Source organism: Sturnira hondurensis, unplaced genomic scaffold (genome assembly GCF_014824575.4).
Source record: "Sturnira hondurensis isolate 20B ecotype Veracruz unplaced genomic scaffold, ASM1482457v3 Scaffold0021354, whole genome shotgun sequence".
In the NCBI taxonomy this organism is placed as follows: Eukaryota; Metazoa; Chordata; class Mammalia; order Chiroptera; family Phyllostomidae; genus Sturnira; species Sturnira hondurensis.
The window spans coordinates 35,691,322-35,714,694 of NW_028093985.1; the positions used below are offsets into that span (position 1 = coordinate 35,691,322).

At 38.9% G+C, this 23,373-nt stretch overlaps 1 protein-coding gene across 2 annotated transcripts; it reads left to right on the forward strand.

Moving 5' to 3' along the window:
* The first annotated feature begins 1,019 nt into the window (after positions 1 to 1,019).
* ARL14EPL (ARF like GTPase 14 effector protein like) lies at positions 1,020 to 21,364 on the forward strand. 2 transcript variants are annotated; one of them, XM_037032246.1, is made up of 4 exons: positions 1,020 to 1,076; positions 11,421 to 11,538; positions 17,158 to 17,297; positions 20,464 to 21,364. In XM_037032246.1, the coding sequence occupies exons 2-4, from the start codon at positions 11,443 to 11,445 to the stop codon at positions 20,684 to 20,686; spliced, it is 459 nt and encodes a 152-aa protein (XP_036888141.1). In that variant the 5' UTR covers positions 1,020 to 1,076; positions 11,421 to 11,442; the 3' UTR covers positions 20,687 to 21,364. The 2 variants fall into 2 exon arrangements, with proteins under 2 accessions (XP_036888141.1, XP_036888142.1); XM_037032247.1 differs by lacking the exons at positions 1,020 to 1,076; positions 11,421 to 11,538; positions 17,158 to 17,297 and adding an exon at positions 17,768 to 17,901.
* The last annotated feature ends 2,009 nt before the right edge of the window (positions 21,365 to 23,373 follow it).

Here is a 23,373-nt window from a genome sequence, read left to right on the forward strand (position 1 = left end):
AAATTTTTGACAAGCAAACTGTATTGTGCAATCTCAAAAATATAGCAGTTACTTAATGAGTGTAAAGTTCAGATCCAATATACTTAAATTCTGGTACCACCTTAAGGTTTCTGACAAGGGAGTGGCAAGCTCTTTTTTTTGTTTCCTTTCTTTGTTCTTTGCAACTAAAGTAATTAGGAATGAAATGGTAGTTTTTACCCTATAATTCACACATGAACAGGATAGGCATTAACCTGCAGTAGAATGGTTTTGATGACTCACGCACAGTATTTGAGCCCTAGTGATGGAGAACAATGGGGAGGGTCACAATTTAAGATGAATACATCCTAGACACAACTTACAAACATGGCTTAGTTCTCTCTTGGGAGAAGTTTTTTTTTCCTGAATGGCTTTCTGGCTTAAATACGTATGTGTGTGTATGTATGTATGTATATACGTATATACATATATACGTATATACATACATACATATATACATGTATATACATATATACATATATACATATATACATACATACATACACGCTAGCAACTTGCCAGGCTATATGTATATATCATTTTCACTGAATGCATATATTATTTATACAATATATAAGGTATATTAATAATCATATATAGTATTATACATTGTATATAATATATATTATTTACACTGAAGTATAGTAATAGCCAGGGGCAGTTGGGTGTTAATATTAGTAATATTAGTTGAACACCTGAAGTAGAGATACGGGACTGAACAGTAGAGTCAAATTTAACTCTGCATTTATTTGTTGTTGCAAATGGAAAATGAAAAAGCAGAGGAATTATCATTTCCTGATTTCATATGAGTTTAGAATAGACTCACGTTGGAAGAAAGAGTTAATAATGTTTACATCTATAGCTACCCCCCCCAAACCTCTGTTTTTCCACCTTTCTGCCTCTTGGCCAATATTATTAAAGTGTTAAGTTATAGAAGCACCTTAGGGGCCTACGACTTTTTCCCGAGAGGGTTATATGGTTTCCCAGCAAAACAAAGGAAACAAAGCAGTACAGTTTCTTTTTTCCAGTGCTTTCCTCCTTTTTCATCCAACGTAAAGGTATGTGGACTTTCTCTTTACCACCTACTGCTTCAGTTTGACAAAGCAACTCACTTTAAGAAGAGGGGAGAGAGGAGAGAATCACAGGGGAAAAGGGGAAGGATTCACAGGAACAAGTATAAAGGACACATGGACAAAAGCTAAGGCAGGGGGCGGGGAATGGGAGGGAGGTGGAGAGCACTGGGGGGGTGGGCAGGGTTGGGAATATAAGACAAAACTGTACTTGAACAATAATTAAATAAATCTAAACAAAAATTTAAAAAATAAAAAAAAGAAGTAGGAACTAATAGAACTGTGGAAGGTCATAACTAGAAAGACACATCTTTTTCAATGATGCATTTAAACGTGATTGCCTCCAAGTCTGGTAGAGAAAGAAGAGGCGAAAGAAAGCCACCAAATGTTAACTCTGAGTATATTGCCTTATTGATGTCCTGTAGTTAAGAGTGGGGAAAAATTGGTATTCTTTTGTTGCAGTGTGGACTAAAATAAAAATGAAAGCAAAAAAAAAAATGAGCATGAAAAAGGGCCTTAAGAATCTGAAAAAAAAAAAAGAACTTCCACACTTGAAATCTAGGATGAGTGGTTTTGAAGTGTTTTTATCAATATAATGCTGACTGTATTTATCAGGATAATGTGGAAAATGACCCAATCTTCTGGTCTTTTGAGTTTTTTTTTCCTTCCTGGCTTTCCACTGATGCGACAGAGGAGACAGATATGTTTCTAGGTTTTATCATCCTTAAAATTCCAAGGAAGAATTTAAACGTATAATTTAAAGATTATAATCATCCAGGTTATAAATAAGGTGAGAGTAGAGAGGCCCTCAGGGATGCTGATCTGTGACTGGCTCAGATGCGCCCTTCAGGGGCTTGGGTGTCAGAGCAGTACCAGCTTGCAGAATTCCCTGCCTTAGCAAAAACAACTATGTGATCACACTGTGCTCCACTTCTTGTCAAATGCTCTGCTGAGTGCAACTCAAGTTATGTTTAAAATATTGAGCTACAGAAGTGTGTGTATGTGTGTGCAGTATATGTGTGTGTTGGAATACACAGCAATTTTAATGTGCCTGAAGGAAAATTTATGTATTGTAAATAAAGTTGCTTATCAAGCATTAACATTGTTTATTTAAAAACACTTTCCAAGGCTTAAATCAAAATTACTTTGAATTCTTATGGGCAAATGGCAATGAAGATTTTGTTAGAGGTTACTGAGCAGTTTTTATGAGTTGAAAACAGCTGAGTCAGCTGGGAGGGAGAAGCAAGGGAATGACTTCATTGAGCACCTGCACAGCAGGTGTTTCCCTTTACCGAATATGTTCCGGGTGGGGTTTGACTTACCTGTTAATTATCCCAGCGACCTGTCATTTTTAGCAAGTATAGAAACAAAGGTCACAGACAGAATGAGATTAAAATAGCCTGACTCTCTACTGTGATTTTTTTTAATGAACACTTATTGGTTAAGTTACTTCTATATTACCCATTTGAATGTTCTCTGTCAGTGTCCATGTGTGTGTCTTTTACTTCTAAATGTTTTTTGAGGGGTGTCTTACAGATAATGTCTCTGAGTAAACCTCTTTATCTGCTACTGAATAAAAGTAGAGGCCAACTTTTGAGCTAGAATTTAAAATGAGTATTTTTCTTGCTTTGATAATTTGCTGGTATACTTAGGGATAAAGTAGAAAAAATACTTATTCTACATTATGCAAGACACAATCAGCTCAGTGAAATTCAACTATCTGGTGGAGGGGCATCCGAGGATAAGAGTAAGGTGATTAAAGTTTGAGTCACTTGGCCTGAGTTTCCCTGGATGACCTCTGCCTCGTAGTGAGCAAGAAGATGGACAGCTGGACCTGATGGTGTTTCTGTGGGACCCAGTTCCTGAGGCCTTTATAGAGGGAACAACGTGCCAGCCTGTGTGATTCTGAGGTTTAAAGGTGGACATAATTCAACCTTGATGGCCCCTCTGAGTAAGCCAACTACTTCACCTGGTGCTCAATCTAAGAAACTAATCTATTTCAATCCTGGAGAAATGTCTGGCTGTAGGGCTAGTGCCCTGCAGCATTTTCTATAGGTGTATTTAAGGATAATTTTGTCTGTGTGTGATTTTTTTTTCTTTTATGCTGATATCCGCCTCCAATCCTGAGGTCAGATGCAGTTCATGTGCCTCATGGGGCACCCCCAGCACAGCCTCTTCGGTGTGTGCTGTGACAGAGCAGCCGAAGGGGGAGGCGAACTTGAGGTGATCTGAAGTGCACATTCCCCTACTCCTTCTCCAGGCGTCTTTTTGAAAAGGTTCGGTGTGGCTGGCGTTGATTACATCCCATCCCTCAGCAATATCTTGTTGTAGAGACAGTGATCATCATTAAAACAAATCTTGAACCATGTAATTCCTGGAAGGAGCTTGAGAAGCCGCACAAATTTGGGTTTCAAACTCATGGGGCCTAAATGGGCCTCAGTTTCCTCATCCATAAAATACAGATAATAATCTCTAGTTCAGAGTGTTGTTATGGAATTAAATGAAGTAATATATGTAGAATGTTTAGCAAAGTGCTTGGCACATTATAGGTGTCTAGTAATTGACATTATCACCATAATATCGTGACCTATTCATTAAGCCCTGACTGTATATAATAGTCCTAGGCTTGCTGGGGAAGAGTGGTAAACAGGTATTAGACTGATTTCAGAGCTATTGATCTAACAGAAATGGGAACTCTCCTGTGGGAACTGAAGGGAAACGAGCATCATAGACAGCACGTACTCCAGTGCTCCTCAAGGTTCCTGTTCATGGTGAGTCAAGGGACTCGGGCCAAAATGTGATTCAGTGAACCACCTCCTCCAGGAAGACAGTCACACTGTGAAGTAGGTGTCACGTAAACCACCCAATGTACTTAGTGACGCAGTTGATTTCCAGTCTGGCCCCTTGCTTGGTCCACACTTGGAGAATTCCTGCTCTTGAAGTCTATTATGTCTGCCACTTGGGGGAGCCTCTTCTCTTTGTGTTGAACTACATTTAAGATTTTTCATAGGCAATCTGGTGTAATGTTAGGACAAAATAGAGTTTGTTAAATTGATGTCATACACTTTTTGTTCCACTAAATGCAATAATAACCCAAAATATACCACACTGCTTCCAGCCTCGTGCTTACGACGAGCATCATCTGTAGCCAGAGCTGTTGTTTTTCATCGCCGTGATCAGAGCAGGTGGTGGCAGTGGGTTCCCCTGTCTCTTTGCAGGGCCTCTTGACCATATTTCCTTATGTCATGGACTTCTTTGGCCAACTGTTATATCTGTGAACCATCTCTTAGAATGGTGTTTTAATCATATAAAATAAAATATGTAAGGTTACAAAGGAAACAAATTATACTGGAGTACATTTATCAAAATGTCAAAAACCATTTGTAATTGTAGATGTGTTTTATTATTAATGTATAACAAAACCTAGCATTGAGTCTAAAAACTACCATTATTTTGAAGAAGTGATAGGCACAAATAACATTTTGACATATCTGTAACAACTCTGATGGGTTATGAAAACATCTTTGTTTTCATAGGTAACAAAGTCACATGTACTGCTAATATTGTTGTGGTTTGTTGGTGGCATTATAATAGAAGGAAATGACGGAATTTCATTTAGAGGTTAGTGAAAGTAAATATATATTCTTTATTCATCCAAGTTCAAGACCCCCTGCATTCACTCTCTGGGTAAGAACCTCTGCCTTGGGAATACCAAACTGAGAGAAAGGAGAGTTCTGAACCTTTGTGTTACTTTTCCTGGGACAGATATTTGGGGCTTGTAATAAAATCCAATTACAATTTCAGTCCCTGGTGAGGTTCCATTGTAATTTTCTTTCACTTTATTTGGAATACAAAGCAGCAAGCTTATCCTCTAATCTATTTGTGGAGAGCTACAATCTACCAAGGGCTTAAACAAAGGCATCTCAGGGAGAGATTTGCATAAAATATTTATTTTTCCCAATGCACTTAAATGGATGCCTTTTTAGGAACAGTTCTTGCTTGCAAAGATGATCATAAGGTCAATATCTATTCAGGGTGGGAGGAGGGCAGAATTTGTTACATAAGAAGCTAGAGAGTGACAGGGCCACTTTGGGGATAATTTTCTTGAGGAATCTATACACAGAGCCCCAGAGAAAATGGGATCCTGGAATGCTAGAGTGATGAGGAGGCATTTTGGAACAGAAAGATAGATCAAAGGGGAAGGCTTAGTTAGGTAAGAGATGTCAGATGTGTTAATGGGGGAGGTCTGATAGCTTTGGTCCAAGTGAAAGTCTGAGGGGACCTGAGCCCAGACAGGTGGATTGGAGGTGGTGGTGATGAGTTTTCATTGATATGCCAGGGATGTAGAACATTATTGGCAAAGGGAGTAAGCAAAATCTTTTAGTAAGGACATTATAAAGAAATTTCTGATAAAGGAATATCAATACGACCACATGCTTTGGTTGAATTGGGTGTAGGAAGAAAATATGGACAATAGTTTTAGAATCAGATGGCAAGAATAAATGGAGAAAACCATACTTCTTTCTATATCCCGTTGTCTTTCATAATCACCTAACAGTAGGATTCATATGGAGAGCTTATTAATTATACAGGTTACCAAGATTCTGCTCTGCGAATTATAACCCCAGTAGGTCTGGGATTTGTCATTTTTCTCTTTTTATTTGTATTGTTGTTAAAGTATAGTTGTCTCCATATTCTCTCGATGACTCCCACCCACCCCAGCCACCCCTACCTCCCACCCTCCATCCCAACATCCTTTGGCTTTGTCCATGGGTCCGTTATACACGTTTCTTGATGACCGTTCCCCCCTTTGCCCTCATTGTCTCCTCCCACTTCCCTTCTGATTTCTGTCAGTGTGTTCTTAACCCATTCATTGTTTAATAGCATGTTATTCAATCTCTGAGTTTGAGTGTTTTTGAGTTTTTTTCCTTGGGATTGGTTTCTAGTTTCAGGCCCTTATGGTCAGAGAAAATGCTTGACATGATTTCAATTTTCTTGGATTCGTTGAGGCTTGTTTTGTGTTTTATCATGTGGTTCATCTTTGAAAATGTTCTATATGCACTTGAAAAGAATTTGTATTTTGCTTCTTTGGGATGAAAGAATCTATGTATATCAGTTAAGTCCATTTGATCTAGGGCATTGTTCAATGCCGTATTATCCTTGTTGATATTTTGTTTGGAAGATCTATCCATTTTTGACAGTGGGATGTTAAAATCCCCTAGTATAAGTGTGTTGCTGTCTATATCTTTCTCGAAGTCCTCCAAAATTTTCCTTATGTGTTTGGGTGCTCCCATGTTGGATACATAATGTTTATATCTTCTTGATGGATTTTTCTTTTGAATATTTGAATATTTCATTTAGCATTCTCTTTGAGGATTCCTTCTTTTTTTCTTTTGGGCGTTGTTTCTGTGTCTTCCCATTATTTGTGAGACTCTTCTTGTTTGCCTCAGCTTCTTAAATTGATCTGTTTTGACTCCCTGAGTTTGTGGTGTGAACTTCTTTGGTAGGAGACCTTTGAGATTCATTGGTGTAGTTTCCTTGATCTCCTGAACTTGATGCTCTTGGGATGTCCTTTATGCCATTTATGTTGGTTCTCTGGATGTAATTGGATTTTGATCGTTGTTGGGCCTTTCTTTCATGGGCCCTTCCCTCCAGCAAGTTGACTGAGGGTCACTCAACTCACCACTTCTTTTTTTTTAATTTTAATTTTTATTTAATTCTTGCTCAAGTACAGTTTTCTGTCTTATATTCCCAGCCCTGCCCCCCCAGTGCTCCCCACCTCCCTCCCATTTCTACCCCCCACCTTAGTTATTGTCCATGTGTCCTTTATACTTATTCATGTGAGCCACCACTTCTTATATGGTGCTTTGCAGGTGCTGTCAGAGAAAATCACACAGCCCAGGGAACAAATCCACATCCACAAAAATATCCATCTCCCCACCCCTATCAATGCCACTATCAACAACAAATGAACCAGTATTAATAAAGTTGTAAAGAGATTAGGACTATTATAAGAAAGAAGAGAAATAAAGTATAATATAAAATCTAGTGACTTAATATGTGCAGACTTGATGGACCAGAAATGAATGTTAAAAAGCTATACAGGAAAGAAAATATTGCAAATCATGGAGAAGACAACAGTGAATTTCATCTCGGTAGCCTCTAGTATTTACCACTGTTTTACCTTTCTGGATCGTCCTTTGGTGATGCCAGATGTTGACCCCATCTGACTTTAGGCAGCCTGCTCTGAGACTGCCAGGGATCTGCTGTCTGTGGCTGTCTCCTTCAGTTGTTAATGCACTTACTCTGCACTCAGCATTCAGTCTCCAGCCCCATAGGGTGGGGCAGAATCCCCCCTGGTGTTGGGGCTATTGTTTCTCCTCAGGCTGCTACCTGGAGGAGGGGAGTGGTCCGCTTGAGCAGGATGGTTGCTGCCATAGGGGTGATGACTGGGCACCTGGATCCTGGGGGCAACTCTCTCAGTTCTTTGGCGGAAGCCTCCATCCCATTTCTCCTCAAGCATCTCTAGTCCATTCTGCCTCCCTTTGTAAGGGATCTACTGTCTGACATCTCCTTTGGTTGTTAGTCTAGTACCCTGCACTCGGCAGTCAGGCTTAAGCACCATAGAGTCAGGGAAGAGTGTCTCCTGGGGTTGGGGCTGTTGTTTCCCTGGGACTTACCATTTTTTAAGTGGCTCTATGTGATTATATTTTCAGACAACCTGAAAATACTTTCAAGGAGTTAGTCTGACAAGATGAAAAATCACATGTGATGTTGTCAAAACAAAAATTGCCCTAGACAAAGGCAGTGAAGACTTTATTCAAGGCTATTGCAATAGGGGAGAGAAACCAGAACTTACTCTGAACTTATCTCCACTTGAAGGAGGAGGAAGAAAATACTAGAATACGTTACTTTATGGGAGAGAGATTAGTGGGATGTGTAGAGCACATGACTTGTTCCTAACTTTGTGTTTACTGCTGGGATTTGGCCACCTGTGTTTGGTAATTGGTGTCCACCAGATAGGGATACTATCTTTCCAGCCGATTGCATTTCTAAGAGATGGCTCCTAATCCTTGAAAAAGACACTGTTGGGTTGTAAAAGTGTGCAAGTGTGGGAGTTGATTTACATCTCAATGGGGAAGAAAAATTTACAAGTTCTGAACTAAGTGCTGTAAGAAGAGGGAGGTCATAGGTCTGCAATTAGAAAGAAACTTGTCTAAAGGTTAGTCAAGCTGACTGTGAAGCTGGAAAAGACACCAGTGTTCAGGCTGCCTGTCACTACCAAACCCAATAAGCAATGACAGTGATCGAATCTTTATGGGTGCTTTATTTTGATGACCAGCGATTTGAGAAGATGACGGATTCATACTCTAACAGACCATCTTAAATTCCATTTTAAAATGGCCCTTTTTATAAGGAGAACAAAGTGTAGGTAAGGGGGTTGGAATTCAGGGAAAAGTTAATTGGATTAAAAAAAACAACAAAACAAACAAGCAAGCAAAATATGACCAAAGACACTCAAATACGGAACAGGCTGACAGGGACCAGAGGGGAGAAGGGAGAGAATCACAGGGGAAGGGGGGAAGGACTCACATGAACAAGTATGAAGGACACATGGACAATAACTAAGGTGGGGGGCAGAAATGGAGGGAGGTAGGGAGCACTGGGGGGGCAGGGCTTGGAATATAAGACAGAAAACTGTACTTGAACAAGAATTAAATAAATAAAAAACCCACAAAAAAACAACTTCAGCATTCTTGCCCTGGGCTGTGGTCATTGCACCCTGGAGCACAAGGGCTCAGATATCATCTAGAATTTCTTGCAGTCCTCCTGAGGAACAAAGGTGGACTAGTTATGGTTTCCTAGAGTCAGGGTGGGTCATACCTTCAGTTCCTGGAACAAAAACTTTGACATGCATTCATTACTAAGCTTATCAGCTATTACTTAAACCAAAATTTTGCAACTCTTGAGTCCTCTATCAACAGGGACATTAAAGATTTCTTGGTCAAGGGTAAAATACTTTCACTTATACTACTGTCTTTAGGGTAGATGACACCTGACAGAGAGTGGAAAGGAAGAATCAATATTGAGGGTATTAGGAGGGAAAAATCAACATACTCCCTAACCTAGTGTTGGGAATTAATTGGAGAGGGGGATACAGAAAAGTGGGCAGCTGATGTCTCATTAGCCTAGACATAGGGAGAATGAAGGTGCATTGATAGGAATGGAATTTCCTGTTGGCAGGCAGAGTCATGGTGCCAGATGGCCCAGGCCAACTTAGTAAAGCGTAACTCCTAGTTTCCTTTGGTAGAAACAGGACTGTATCATCAGTGCTAGCAGTTGGGTGGGGAAGAGGAGAGGGAAAGCAGCAGGGCTGTGGAAGCCTCCTCTGGAGTGTGTTCCTTTCTGACAGAATCTGCAGAGCAGCCCTGATGATGCATTTGTGATTACCGTCCTGTGTTATCTTCACCTAAGTCATACCCACACACCCACACACACATACACAGGCACCCTGTATGTATACTGAAATACTTCAAAGAAAATTGCAGGCATTTTAGCAGCTGAGTTTTAGGGAGAACTGATGACTCCCATTTAGCACAAGCTGTATTAGAAATTTTTCAGGAAACTCAGGACAATGGCCTGGGGAGTGGTCTCCAAAGAGGAGACAACTGCAACCATGGGAGTGGATAAGGTATCCATAAACTTACTGGGGACATAGGGCATTGATGTGTCTTACCTTTCTTAAGGAAGCATAGAGCGGGAAGGCAGAGGTCTAGAATTCACAGTCCTCTTAGAAAGGAGAAGATGGTCCCAGCGTTGCCTGTTCCAGCAAGGTCTGTGGTGCTGACTATAAAAGGTGCTGATTTGCTGATGGAACACCAGCAAAGACAAACATCAGTAATGTGGCCTGGGAAGTGAGATGCAGGATTTAAGAGTGAGTGGTAATTCAGAGAAAGACAAATACCACATGATTTCACTTACCTGTATTTTTCACACCATAAGACGTACCTAGGTTTTAGAGGAGGAAAATAGGAAAAAAAAATTTGAAGCAGAAAATGTAGTGAAATATTTAATAACATAAGTAACATAATATTTCGCCAATGTAAATGTAAACAGAACTCAACGGCAGCATTAACAACTATTATTCCTCCCAAATTGGGGAAAAGTTGTGCATTTTATAGTCCAAAAACTACTGTATATGCGGTACCTAAAAAGCAAAATAAATGAACAAACAAAACAACAGAAAAAGTGAGGGGTAAAAAAGAAACCAGGTTTGATCTCCAGAATATGTAAAGAACTCACGTGACTTTGCTCCAGAAAGACAAACAACACAATTAAAAAATGGGCAAAGGACCTGAACAGACACTTCTCCAAGGAGGACATACATAGGGCCCAGAGATATATGAAAGTATGTTCAGCATCACTAGCCATCAGAGAGGTGCAGATTAAAACCACAATGAGATACCACTTCACACTGGTCAGAATGACCATCATAACCAGATCAACAAACCGCAAGTGCTGGCGAGGCTGTGGAGAAAAGGGAACTCTAGTGCACTGGTGGTGGGAATGCAGACTGGTGCAGCCACTGGGAAAAACAGTATAGGATTTCCTCAAAATATTAAAATTGGAACTGCTTTTGGACCCAGCAATTCCACTGCTGGGATTATACCCTAAGAATGCTGAAACACCAATCCAAAAGAACCTATGCACCCCAATGTTCATAGCAGCACAATTTACAATAGCCAAGTGCTAGAAGCAACCTAAGTGCCCATCAGTAAATGAATGGACCAAAAAACTGTGGTACATTTACACAATGGAATATTACACAGCAGAAAGAAAGAAGGAGCTTCTACCCTTTGCCACAGCATGGATGGAACTGGAGAGCATTATGCTAAGTGAAATAATCCAGGTGGTGAAAGACAAATACCATATGATCTCACCTATAAGTGTAACCTAATCAACAAAATGAACAATCAAGCAAAATATAACCAGAGATATTGAAATAAAGAACAAACTGACAGTTACCAGGGAAATGGGGGAGGGGGATAACGGGGGAAGGAGGGGAATGGCCATCAGTAACATGTATAACAGATCCATAGACAAAGCCAAGAGAAGGTAAGATTGAGGGTAGGGAGGTGAGGGTGGGTGGGGTGGGGAAGGGGTGAGAGGAAAGCAGAGACAACTGTGCTTGAACAATAAAATAAAAAGAAAGAAACCGGGAAGGCAGATGGAAGTCCAGCTTTGAAAGAAAGATGTAGGGAGAGAGCAGGAAAGTCACAGGATAAAGTTACTGAAGATGTATGAAATTAATGTGTTTTGCTTTTTTTCTAGTTACTTTTCTCAGTGGTCAGAAATGAGTGAACAATCAGAAAAAAACAATTCAACTGAAGAAGGACACACAGGTCGAAGTTCTCCTCAGAAAAACGGTGAAATTGGACAAAAGCAACTGGTATGGCATATGGATACTATGATGCCCTGGTATTTGGGGAGTTCCCAGAATGGAGGTCTTGGAGGCTCCAGGCTTGAGAGAGAAGGGGGCCTTAGTCAAGTCTCCTCAGGAAGGATTTCTGCCTCCCCCGGTACTGGTGTGCCCTTCCCTCTTAACTCCTCACTGCTAAGAGGTCTCACTTCACCTAGCTCCTCTGTGCGTCTCAGTCTCCTGATTTTTAGCCCCATGTACAGTGCCTTTTGGAGTAGAATATTTTGCAAAATATGCTCAAGTGATTTTATTTAACACACCTTTGGGGTTTTTTCCCTATTATGTGCTAGTCGTAGTCCTAAAACTTGGTATATATTAATTCACCTATTCCTTATCTCAAGATACTGTTGTTAACCCCATTTCATAAAAGAAGAAACTCGGCTTAGAGAAGTAGGAACTTGCTCAAGGTACACCATTACCATGTGGTAGAGGCTAGATTAGAACATAGAATGGTTTACTCTGCTGTCTGTGTTTTTAAACTCCACCTATGCTACTGAGAATAGTAATAGATGGAAGTAGTGTACTCATTTCATAGCTATACCCAAATACAGAATTGTTTCACAAGGTTCAAATTGTAAAACCATTCACACACACCAAATGAAATTTTAAAAATGTTATATTATTTATATTTTTAATATATTTATATTATTTTGGACTGACTAGACTATTATTAAACTAAATAAACTTTAGAAAAGCCTGCAATTCTGTTACTAATTTTTCACATACAATTTATATATTGAAAGGTTCTCTTTTGTTTCTAGTATAGTATTTCATGTATACAGGCGTTGGCAAAAGTAGGTTTACGATTGTATCTGTAAAAGAGTCTATTCTTGTATTATTATTTATTCATTATTGTATAATCTTTTTTCTTTTACCATACATAGTTACATAATTTTAATCTCTTTTTAAATTGAATTTAGTGGGGTGATGTTGGTTAATAAAATTAAATACATTTCAGGTGTATAATTCTATAATACAACATCTGTATATTGTAGTGTATTCACCATCCCAAGTCAAGTCTCTTTCCATGAACATTTATTTCTCTTGTACAGCCCCTTACCCCTCACTGGCCCCTCTTTTCCTCTGGTAATCACCATACTGTTGTCTGAAACTGAGGTTTGTTTGGGTTTTTTTTGCTTATGTTTAATCCCTTCACTTTTTCCACCCAGCCCTGCATACCTTCTCCCCTTCTGATGGCTGTCTGTTCTCTGTATCTCTGAATCTGTCCTTATTTTGTTTGTTAGTTTAAATTTGTTCATTAGATTCCACATGCAAGTAAAATCATATGGTACTTGTTTCTCTGACTGGCTTATCTCACTTAGCATAATATTCTCCAGGTCCATTCATGCTGTTGCAAGAAGTAAGATTCCCTTCTTTTTTATGGGTGAGTGATATTGTGTTGTGTAAGTGTACCACAGCTTTTTTATTCACTCACGTGCTGATGAGCACTTGGACTGCTTCTGTATCTAGATTATTTATAATAACCCTGCAATGAAAATATGGGTGTATGTATTCTTTTAAACTATTTTTTTAAAGATTTTATTTATTTATCTTTAGAGAGGAAGGGAAGGAGAGAAGGAGAGAAATATCAATGTATGGTTGCTTCTTGTGAGTCCCCTGCTGGGAACTGGCCTGCAACCCAGGCATGTGGCCTGACTGGGAATCGAACCGTGATTGTGTGGTTCACAGGCCCGCGCTCAATCCACTGAGCTATACCAGCCAGGCCTCTTTTAAACTATTTTTTGGATTTTTTTAATGAACTTATTAGGGTGACATTGGTTCACAAAACCTACAGGTTCCCAGTGTACAATTTAACAAAACATCATCTACGTACTTCATGCACCCAAAGCCCCAAAGTCTCTTCCTAGGCCTATTTATCCCCTTTTCCCACCCCTGCTACCCTTACTCCCTTTCCCACTGGCTATCACCACACTGTCGTCTGTGTCTATAGGTTATATATGGGGTTTTTTCTTAATCACTTCACCTCTTCACCCAGCCTTTCCAACCCCTTTTCCCTCTGATAGCTGACAGTCTGTTCCATATATTCATACCCATTTCTATTTTGTTCATCAGTTTATAGCTTGGGTTCTTAGGAAATATTCCCAGAAGGGGAATCACTGGGTGATAAGGTAGTTCCATTTTTAATTTATTGAGGTACCTATGTACTGCTTTCCACAGTGGCTGCACCAAGCTACATTCCCACTAACAGTGCACAAGTGTCCCTTTTCTCCACATCCTCAGCAGCACTTGTTTGTTAATTTATTGATGATGGCCATTCTGACAGCTGTGAGGGCAAATCTCATTGTGGTTTTAATTTACATTTCTTTAATGATTAGTGACATTGAGCATCTTTTCATGTCTTTTGGCCTTGTATATGTCCCCTTTGGAGAAGTGTCTATTCAGGTCCTTTGCCCATTTTTTAATTGGATTATTTTTGTTATTGTTGAGTTGTATAAGTTCTTCATAAATTTTAGATATTAACCTCTTATCAAACATATCATTGGCAAACATGTTCTCCTGTGCAGTGGTTTGTCTTTTCATTTTGTTGATGGTTATCTTTGCTGCACAAAAACTTTTTAGTTTGATGTAGTCCTATTTGTTTACTTATTGATTTATTTTGCTTCATTTCCCTTGCCTGAGGAAATGTATCAGAAAAAATAATGCCATGAGAAATGTTGGAATTTTTCTGCCAATGTTTTCTTCTAGGATTTTTATGGTTCTAGGTCTAACATTTAAGTTTTTAATGCATTTTGAATTTATTCTTGTATACGATGTAAAAAGGTGGTGTAGTTTCATTTTCTTGCATATATCTGTCCAATTTTCCCAATACCATTTATTGAACAGGCTATCTTTACCCCATTGTATGTTCTTGCTTTCTTTGTCAAATATTAAGTGAATATAAAGGCATGGATTTATTTCTGAGGTCTCTTTTCTGTTCCATTAATCTCTATGTCTGTTTTTATGACAGTATTGTGCTGCTTTGATTACTATGGTGTTGTAGTATAGTTTGATATCTGGTAGCAGGATGCCTCCAACTTTGTTCTTGTTTCTCAAGATTGTTTTGGGTACTCTGGGTCTTCTGTGGTTCCATATACATTTTTGGAATATTTATTCTAGTTCTTTGAAATACACCATTTATATCTTGAGAGGAAATATGTTGAATCTATAGATTGCTCTGGTTGATATGGACATTTTATGATGTTAATTCTTCCTTCTCATGAACACAGAATATGCTTCCTTTTGATTTACAGGCCAGCACTCAATCCACTGAGCCACACCAGGCAGGGCTGGCATATGCTTCCAATGATTTATACCTTCTTCAGTTTCTTTCTTTAGTGTCTTATTACTCTCCAAGTACAGGTCTTCTACATCTCTGATTAAATTTATTCCGAGGTACTTTTGATGCAATAAAGAATGGGGTTATTTTCTTAGATTCTTTTACTGATCATTCATTATTGGTATATAAAAATTGCAACTGGTATCTGGATGTTCATTTTGTTTTCTGCCACTATACTGAATTTACTTACCAGTTCTAGTAGTTTTTGGTGGCATCTTTGGGGTACTCTTTATACAGTGTCATGTCATCTGAAAATAATGACTGTTTTGCTTCTTCCTTTTTAATTTGTATGCATTTTATTTCTTGTTCTTGTCTGATTGCTGTGGCTAGAACTTCCAGTACTATGTTGAATAACAGTGGTGAAGGTGGACATCCCTGTCTTATTCTTGATCTTAAGGTAAATGCTTTTAGTTTTGCCCACTGAATATGGTATTGGCTGTGGGTTTGTCCTATATGGCCCTTGCTATGTTGAGGTATGTTCCCTCTATTCCCACTCTGCTGAGAGTTTTTATCAGAAATGGGTGCTGGATATTATCAGATACTTTTTCTGCATCAGATATATTTATGTGATTTCATCCTTCATTTAGTTTATGTGGTGTATCACATTTGTTTATTTGCAGAAAATTATACCAAACCTGCATGCCTGGAATAACTCCCTCTTGATTATGGTGTGTGATTTTTGAAATATATTGCTGGTTCCAGTTTGCTAATATTTTGCTGAGGATTTTAGCATCTGTGTTTATCAGGGATATTGGCCTATAGTTTTCTTTCTTTGTAGAGTTTTTATCTGTTTTCTGAATTAGGGTAATTCTGGCCTCATAAAATGAGCTTGGGAATCTTCCATCCTCTTGAATTTTTTGGAATAGTTTGAAAAGGATAGTTGTTCATTGTTCTTTAAATGTTTGGTAAAATTCACCTGTGAAGCCATTTGGTCCAGGACTTTTGTTTGTCAGAGGTTTTTTGTTGTTGTTGTTGTTGTTGTTAATTACTGCTTTGATTTTACTGAGTATAATCTGTTTAGATTTTCTGATTCTCTATGATTCAGTGTTGGAAGATTGTATGTTTCTAGGAATTTATCCACTTCATTCAGATTGCCAATTTATTGGCACATACTTGTTCATAACATATATATATTTTACAATCCTTTGTAATTTTTTAATGTCAGTTGTTACTTCTCTGTCAATTTTAACAAGTTTCCAGTTACTTCTCTGACCTTCATACCAGTCTTGATGTGACTTCTCTAAATGTTTGGTCATAAGCCTTCTCTTCAGCTAGTAGTCTTCAGATGGCTATCAGGTTAATTGCTCTATCCTTTAGTTGTAATTCCAGGTGGGTCCTGGAAGGAAGTGATGGTAACATCCAGCCAGTCTGCCACCACCTTGAATCTCTCCTCTTTGTTGTGTGTTGTATCACTGTCCATACTAACACCTGTAAACCCACTTTTCCTGCCCCCTTTTTATTAGCCTATATACTTCTGGGCTGCTTAGTTTACTTTTTTCTAAAACCCTTCCAAAGAGCATTTCCTTCCCTCATGACATATGTGCTATGTGTTCAAAATAAGTTAACAGGATTGATTGAAGCATCTTCATTACTTGTCTTCCTGATTAGGCTCCCTGTAATTTAGAATATCCCTAGAGACTTTTGAAAACTTACATGAATGCTCTAGAAAGCCATTCTAACAAGATTTGCTTCTCCATATTGGAGCTTTGACTGAGAACATAGACTTCAGTTGGCAGCGTTCTGCACCGGAGCCCTGATGGAGCCCACGTTCCAGGCTAGTGAGTAGTTCTGAGATGTTCCCCGGCACTGAAGGGGAGGGCTGTGTGCACACTGCTCCCTCTGTGACCTGACCCACTTTCCCGGGGCTTCTTCAGCTGACAACGGTGAAGGGGCCTTTTCTCCCCTGTCCTTTTCCACCCTAAGGTGCTAATTCTGACTTTTGTCCCCATGATATTAGAGAAGCCAACTGGTATGAAAAAATTATGTTCTTACTTGGTTGTTTTTTACATTTTATTATATAAGTTTTATACTGTAGATTTTTTGTTGTTGTTGTTCAGAAGGAATGACCTAAACTGAGGAGATTTACATCTTTTGAAACTTAATCAGGTTAAGTTTCTGGTTCTTTCTTCAGGTAATAGTATCTATCCTTTCATGCCATTATGCTAAAAGTTACAGAAAATTTATTTTGATACAGTGTAAAGCAGATTAAACCACCCAATTCTTACTACTAATACATTTTATTTGTTTCATAGCAACAGATAGAGCGGCAGTTAAGATGCTTGGCATTTCAAAACCCTGGACCACAGGTAGCAGACTTCAATCCTGAAACTCGACAGCAGAAAAAGAAAGCCCGGATGTCAAAGATGAATGAATATTTTTCTGTAAAATACAAGTNGATGTTCCCTGGCACTGAAGGGGAGGGCTGTGTGCACGCCACTCCCTCTGTGACCTGACCCACTTTCCCAGGGCTTCTTCAGCTGACAACGGTGAAGGGGCCTTTTCTCCCCTGTCCTTTTCCACCCTAAGGTGCTAATTCTGACTTTCATCCCCATGATATTAGAGAAGCCAACTGGTATGAAAAAATTATGTTCTTATTTGGTTGTTTTTTACATTTTATTATATAAGTTTTATACTGTAGATTTTTTTGTTGTTGTTGTTCAGAAGGAATGACCTAAACTGAGGAGATTTACATCTTTTGAAACTTAATCAGGTTAAGTTTCTGGTTCTTTCTTCAGGTAATAGTATCTATCCTTTCATGCCATTATGCTGAAAGTTACAGAAAATTTATTTTGATACAGTGTAAAACAGATTAAACCACCCAATTCTTACTACTAATACATTTTATTTGTTTCATAGCAACAGATAGAGCGGCAGTTAAGATGCTTGGCATTTCAAAACCCTGGACCACAGGTAGCAGACTTCAATCCTGAAACTCGACAGCAGAAAAAGAAAGCCCGGATGTCAAAGATGAATGAGTATTTTTCTGTAAAATACAAGTAAGATCCCCATTCACCATATTTGATTTGTGGGATAATAAAATGCATGCATTCTCCTTGACAAAGCAAAGTAATTGAAGGTTGACCCTTGTTTATAATTTAAAAATATGTTTTCTAAAGTGCAGTATCACCCCATGGTCTGGAAGTTAGTAACTTCAGGAAATAGACTATAATCCCAGGCTAGAAATCAGTTTTTTAAAAGGCTGCAGAAAAGTAGGGAGGCTGCAGTGCAGAAGCCCTTGGGTTAGAGTAACAACTTTAGTAGGATAGATGGTAAAAGGAAGAAATATTATCTGAAGGAGAAATAATATAACTATGGGAGCGGATTCAGGTATCAAATGGACATGAATTATCGTAAGTACAATGATTGCTAGTGCATCAGAAGTATAAACTAAGTAAGCCATAAAGAAAAAGGTTGATCAATTCTACCACGTTAAAATAAGAATTACACCCATTAAAAGACACCCTAAAAATAATGAGACACAAGTCACAAAGTAGAAGTTATGTATAATTTAAAAGGTTAGTATCCAAAAATATGTAGAGAATTGTGCAATTTAATAAAATATAAACTTCCTCTGAGAAAAATGAACTGAATGGCAAACAGGCATTTCATAGAAGAAAAGGCTAACAAACTCTCAGGATACTGGACCCCATCAATAGCACAGGGAGAAGTGCCCCACTCCCCAGACAGGCAAAGATTTTAGTCTGATGATGCCAGTGAAGCTATGGGAAATGAATTGAGTGTAACATGATACAGCCACTGTGTAAAACAGCGTGGCATTACCTATAATACTTAAGGCCTAACATCTTTACTCCTGAAAAACCTGCTACACTTGTTGTACAATAGGAGACATGTTCATGAAGTTTCATAGTATCACTACAATAGGAAAGAAAATAAAATAGTAATAATCCAAATGCCCATTTATAATGGAAAAGATACGTAATTTATATATTCATACAGAGGAATACATATAGAAGGAAAATATTTGAATATAGCTATGTACACCATTGGAGATTCATCTCAAATCATGTGATAGAATTAAAAATCAAATTACAAGAGGAGAAATGCAGTGTGCCTGGGCATACATACACATGTGGCAGAACTAAGAGTAAAACAAGAAGACGGTTTTTATAACATCGCGGTGTGGTTCCTCTGGGAGGGCCAGGAGGAGGGCGGCCATGCGTGGGGCATCAAGGGGACCTTGAAGGTACAATACTCATTAAACTGGGCAGTGAGCACACAAGCTGGTTTTCTTTTTCTTTTCTTTTTTTATCTGTGTATGTATGTTTTGTATACTTTTGTATGTATGATAGTTCAGAATTTTATGTAAGGTGGCATCAGTGGGCAGGAAACTGTAAAATCTATCTTGATGTCTGAGTTAAAACGAGGGTCTATTTGGGTTAAGGCCTAGGGAGAAGGGAAGAATCTGACCTCTCTTGGTTTGAGGCCTCCCACTCCCATCACTCCTGTAATAGATTTTAAGTTCGTCTGACATCTGAATATCCTGATGGGCTTGGGAGTTGGTGGGGGAGCTTCCATTCCACAGAAGAAAAGCTTCACATGTAAATCCTCATTGGAAGGCATTCCACTAAAGTGTGGTCATCAGGCCACAAGTGTACATAATGGTCCTCAACCTTCCTTGCCTTATTGGGAGGGGGAAGAGGACAGAACAGTGTTACTTAACTGAAGAGGAAGGGGGGTGTTATGTCTGCTTGGGAAGCCAGGGTGCAGAAGTTCATAATTTCACAGCCCTTTTTGACTTCATCTGGTAGTAATGGATACAGGCTGCACAGAGACCCTTTTGTTATTCTAAGACATTCAAGTAGCTCAGTTTTGAAGGATTTATTTCAAAGTGGTTGGTTTTGAGAAGGTGTGGGAATTCTTGTGAAAGCCTTTTGCCTCCTGGACGTGTTTTAGAGGCTGACAGAGAAAGTGTTGGAACCTGAAGCAAGGTGTAGACTCTGGTGCCCTTGTCTGGTCCAGAATTCTCACCTCCAATAAGAGCTTGCAGCGGATCCCACCACCTAGCCACCCGTTTTCTTCCTCCACACTGGTAAAAAAGCAGTCAGAAAGGAACAGAAGCAAAGTCACAGTTAGCTAAGGAGTTTTTTATTTATTTGCTTTTGTAATAATGATGGCATAGTAACTGAGTAAGGTTCAATGCCTGACATTAAAAAATGTAATTGTATTCACTATAGGGCATTTTTCTTAAGAAAGAAAAAAAGTGCGATTTACTAGGGAAAATTCCATCAAGAATGGTTATAATTTAAAGGAAAAATTGGGGCATCTATAGAAATAAGATTTAATCAGTTATTCCTCATAATTTGCTTAGATGGAATATGTAAAATACTTATTATTCTCGGCGACAAGACCGGCTGCGTTGGAAATTGGTCACATATGGCAGAATTTCCCAGGACATCATTGGCATATAATGTTCTGAAGTGTTGCTGGGTAATCTCCGTGTAAAAGAGTCCTATTAATGAAGTTTGCTGCACAGTAATTTATCCTCAGCGTTGAGGAAAATTTCGCTCTCACGTTAGCGTCACTGTTTTCCTTTGCAGAGTTGTGAGGAAGTATGACAAAAGCGGCAGGCTGATCTGCAACGACGCGGACCTGTGCGACTGCCTGGAAAAGAACTGCCTGGGCTGCTTCTACCCCTGCCCCAAGTGCAACTCCAACAAGTGTGGTCCTGAGTGCCGCTGCGGCCGGAAGTGGGTGTACGACGCCATCGTCACCGAGTCCGGAGAGGTCATCAGCATGCTGCCGTTTAATGTTCCCGACTAGGAGCTGTGACAGAGGAACTGATTTGTTTCTTCTCCTTTACATTTAAGTCAACCCCTTTCTTTTGGTGAATTCTAGGGCTTGGGGGAAAATGTTGGAAAAACATGCTTAAGAGGCGTGTTCTCCAAAGCTGTAGAACAATGTAGAATGGGCAGTCATTCTATAATCTTCTCACCACGGCCTCTTGGATTTCTTTACTGTAACCCAAGAGTGTGACAGTGAATGGATCTCAGTTTCTCTCATCAGTACTCCCATCTGCACTCTGCCCTGACATTAAAAACCTCTTTTCTCTTCGCTGGTATCTGAAAAATGTAATTGTAAGATTTTCAGAATTTTGTAGCTGAGAGGGTTTTTTTTTTTTAGCATAGAAGTATAAATTTATGATACCTAGTTACCCTGAGAATCAATCATACACATAACTAGTTCCAAATCAGAATTGCTATTTGGACTTTAAAAAAAACAAAACTGTGACTTTGTGTTGTATCTTCATAATCTCATTTTACTGTGACTTTAATAATATTAAAATCAAATTTGGTAATACTTGGCAATGTTTTATTAAAAATTTATATTTCACTTGTAAAATTGAGAAATAAGGACTTACATATCCTAAAAGCCATTGGTTTATATTGTTTACATTCAAGCTCAGAATTTCAGATATTTTTTTCAAAAGACAAAAACTGCCCTGGCTGGTATAGCTCAGCGGATTGAGCGTGGGCTGTGAACCAAAGGGTCACCAGTTCGATTCCCAGTCAGGGCACATGCCTGGGTTGTGGGCCAGGTCCTCAGTGGGGGCCACATGAGAGGCAACCACACACTGATATTTCTCTCCCTCTTCTTCCCTCCGTTCCCCTCTCTAAAAATAATTAATTAAATTATTTTTTTTAAAGAAGAAAACTTATTATACAAAATGTGTTTATTATATGTTCGCTAATTAAATGTCTTGCTATGCAGTTGAATAGATATAGTATATATATTTTTAATCTGGTACACTTAGGAGGTTTATACAAAAGAAAGTAGAATTTGGTCTTCTTAGAATTTGTTTTTATAATCCCATTTGCCTCAAGTCAGTGATTCCTATATTTCAGTGTGTATCACAGTCGTCTGGAAGATGTGGAACATGGATTTTACCATCCCATATCCACATTTCATTAGGTATGAAGCAGGGCTCATGAATCTGCATTTCCAAGGCGATGCTGATGCTGCTGGTATAGGGACCACACTTTGAGAACCATTTCTTTATGTTCTACTGGATACTTAATATGTGGGAGAGTGTAAGTGGATGCTTTAATAAAAGTTTTTAAAAATTATTAATAGTATTTAATTTTAAAGTAAACTTTTCAGGGATTGTTTTTCCTCCAGTCATTTTTAAAAGCAATTATTTCTGTATAATCCACATGTGCCTGGGAAGGTTCCTAATAATTCTGGGCTTGTTATTTGACAGTATGTTTTGAGACTAAAGTAACAAAATCTTAAAAGTCATGCTATGACTACAGCATTCCTGTGTGGATAGCAGGAAACTCATTCTGTTTTCCACAGAATTTACTGAGTCCCAGATTCCACTCACTTTTCTCACTTATACATTGTGCCACGTGCTTCCCATTTATGACATTACCCATCACAGCAACTGTGAGGAAGACTGGACATGAAATCACCCAGGTCAGGTGCTTCAGACTGCTCACCAGGAACGTGCAGCCCTAAAACCAGTGAAGGCAGTGGTGGCCTTTGGGGCTTATGTTTTGTTTTGAGAATAGTTGTTATTTTATAAATGGCTGACCAAATGAATTATTTTATTACTTACTCATTTTACAATCATATAATTTTTTAAAATTGAAAGTAATCTCACAAGTTGTCTAAATAGTACATTAGTCGACAAATACTATGGAAGAGGCCACTCTGTGCCAGGCATCAGGTTAAGGCACAGGGGATCAAGCAGCAAGCAAAACCCGGACGCTTCCCATAGTCACAGATTTATATACCAAAACCAGTCTTTCTGTTTTGTTTTTACAATGGAGGGAATGCAGATCCAAGGAGATAGAACGACTTTGTTAAACACACATGGAAGAGCTGGCAACCCTGGCATTTTGAACTCTGTGACTAGGTCAGTGTTCCCTCCCCGACACCAAGCATTTCCCCTTATTCGGGTGCTTTAATAACACACGTTCCTGGGCTGCAGCCCGGACCCCAGGAACCACCAGGGGTGAGACCCGGGAATCTGTACTTTTTCAACATTTGTGCACAGCAAAGGAAACCATCAACAAAATGAAAAGAAAACCCACTGAATGGGAGGACATAGTCACCAATGAAACGTCTGATAAGGGTTAACATGCAAAACTCATAAAGAACTTAATACAACTCAACAACTAAACAACAGTCCATCTTAATTAAAAAAATGGGCAAAGGGCCTGGGTAGATACTTCTCCAAAGAGGACATACAGAAAAGATGCTCAGTGTCACTAATCATCAGAGAGATGCAAATTAAAACCACAGTGAGATCTCACCTCACAGCTGTCAGAATGGCTCTCATCAATAAATCAACAACAAATTTTGGCAGGGATGTGGAGAAGGAAACACTTTTGTACTGTTCATGGGAATGCAGATGGGACAGCCACTGTGGAAAGCTGTATGGGGTTACCTCAAAAAAATTAAAAGTGAGACTACCTTATGACCCAGTGATTCCACTTCTGGGAATT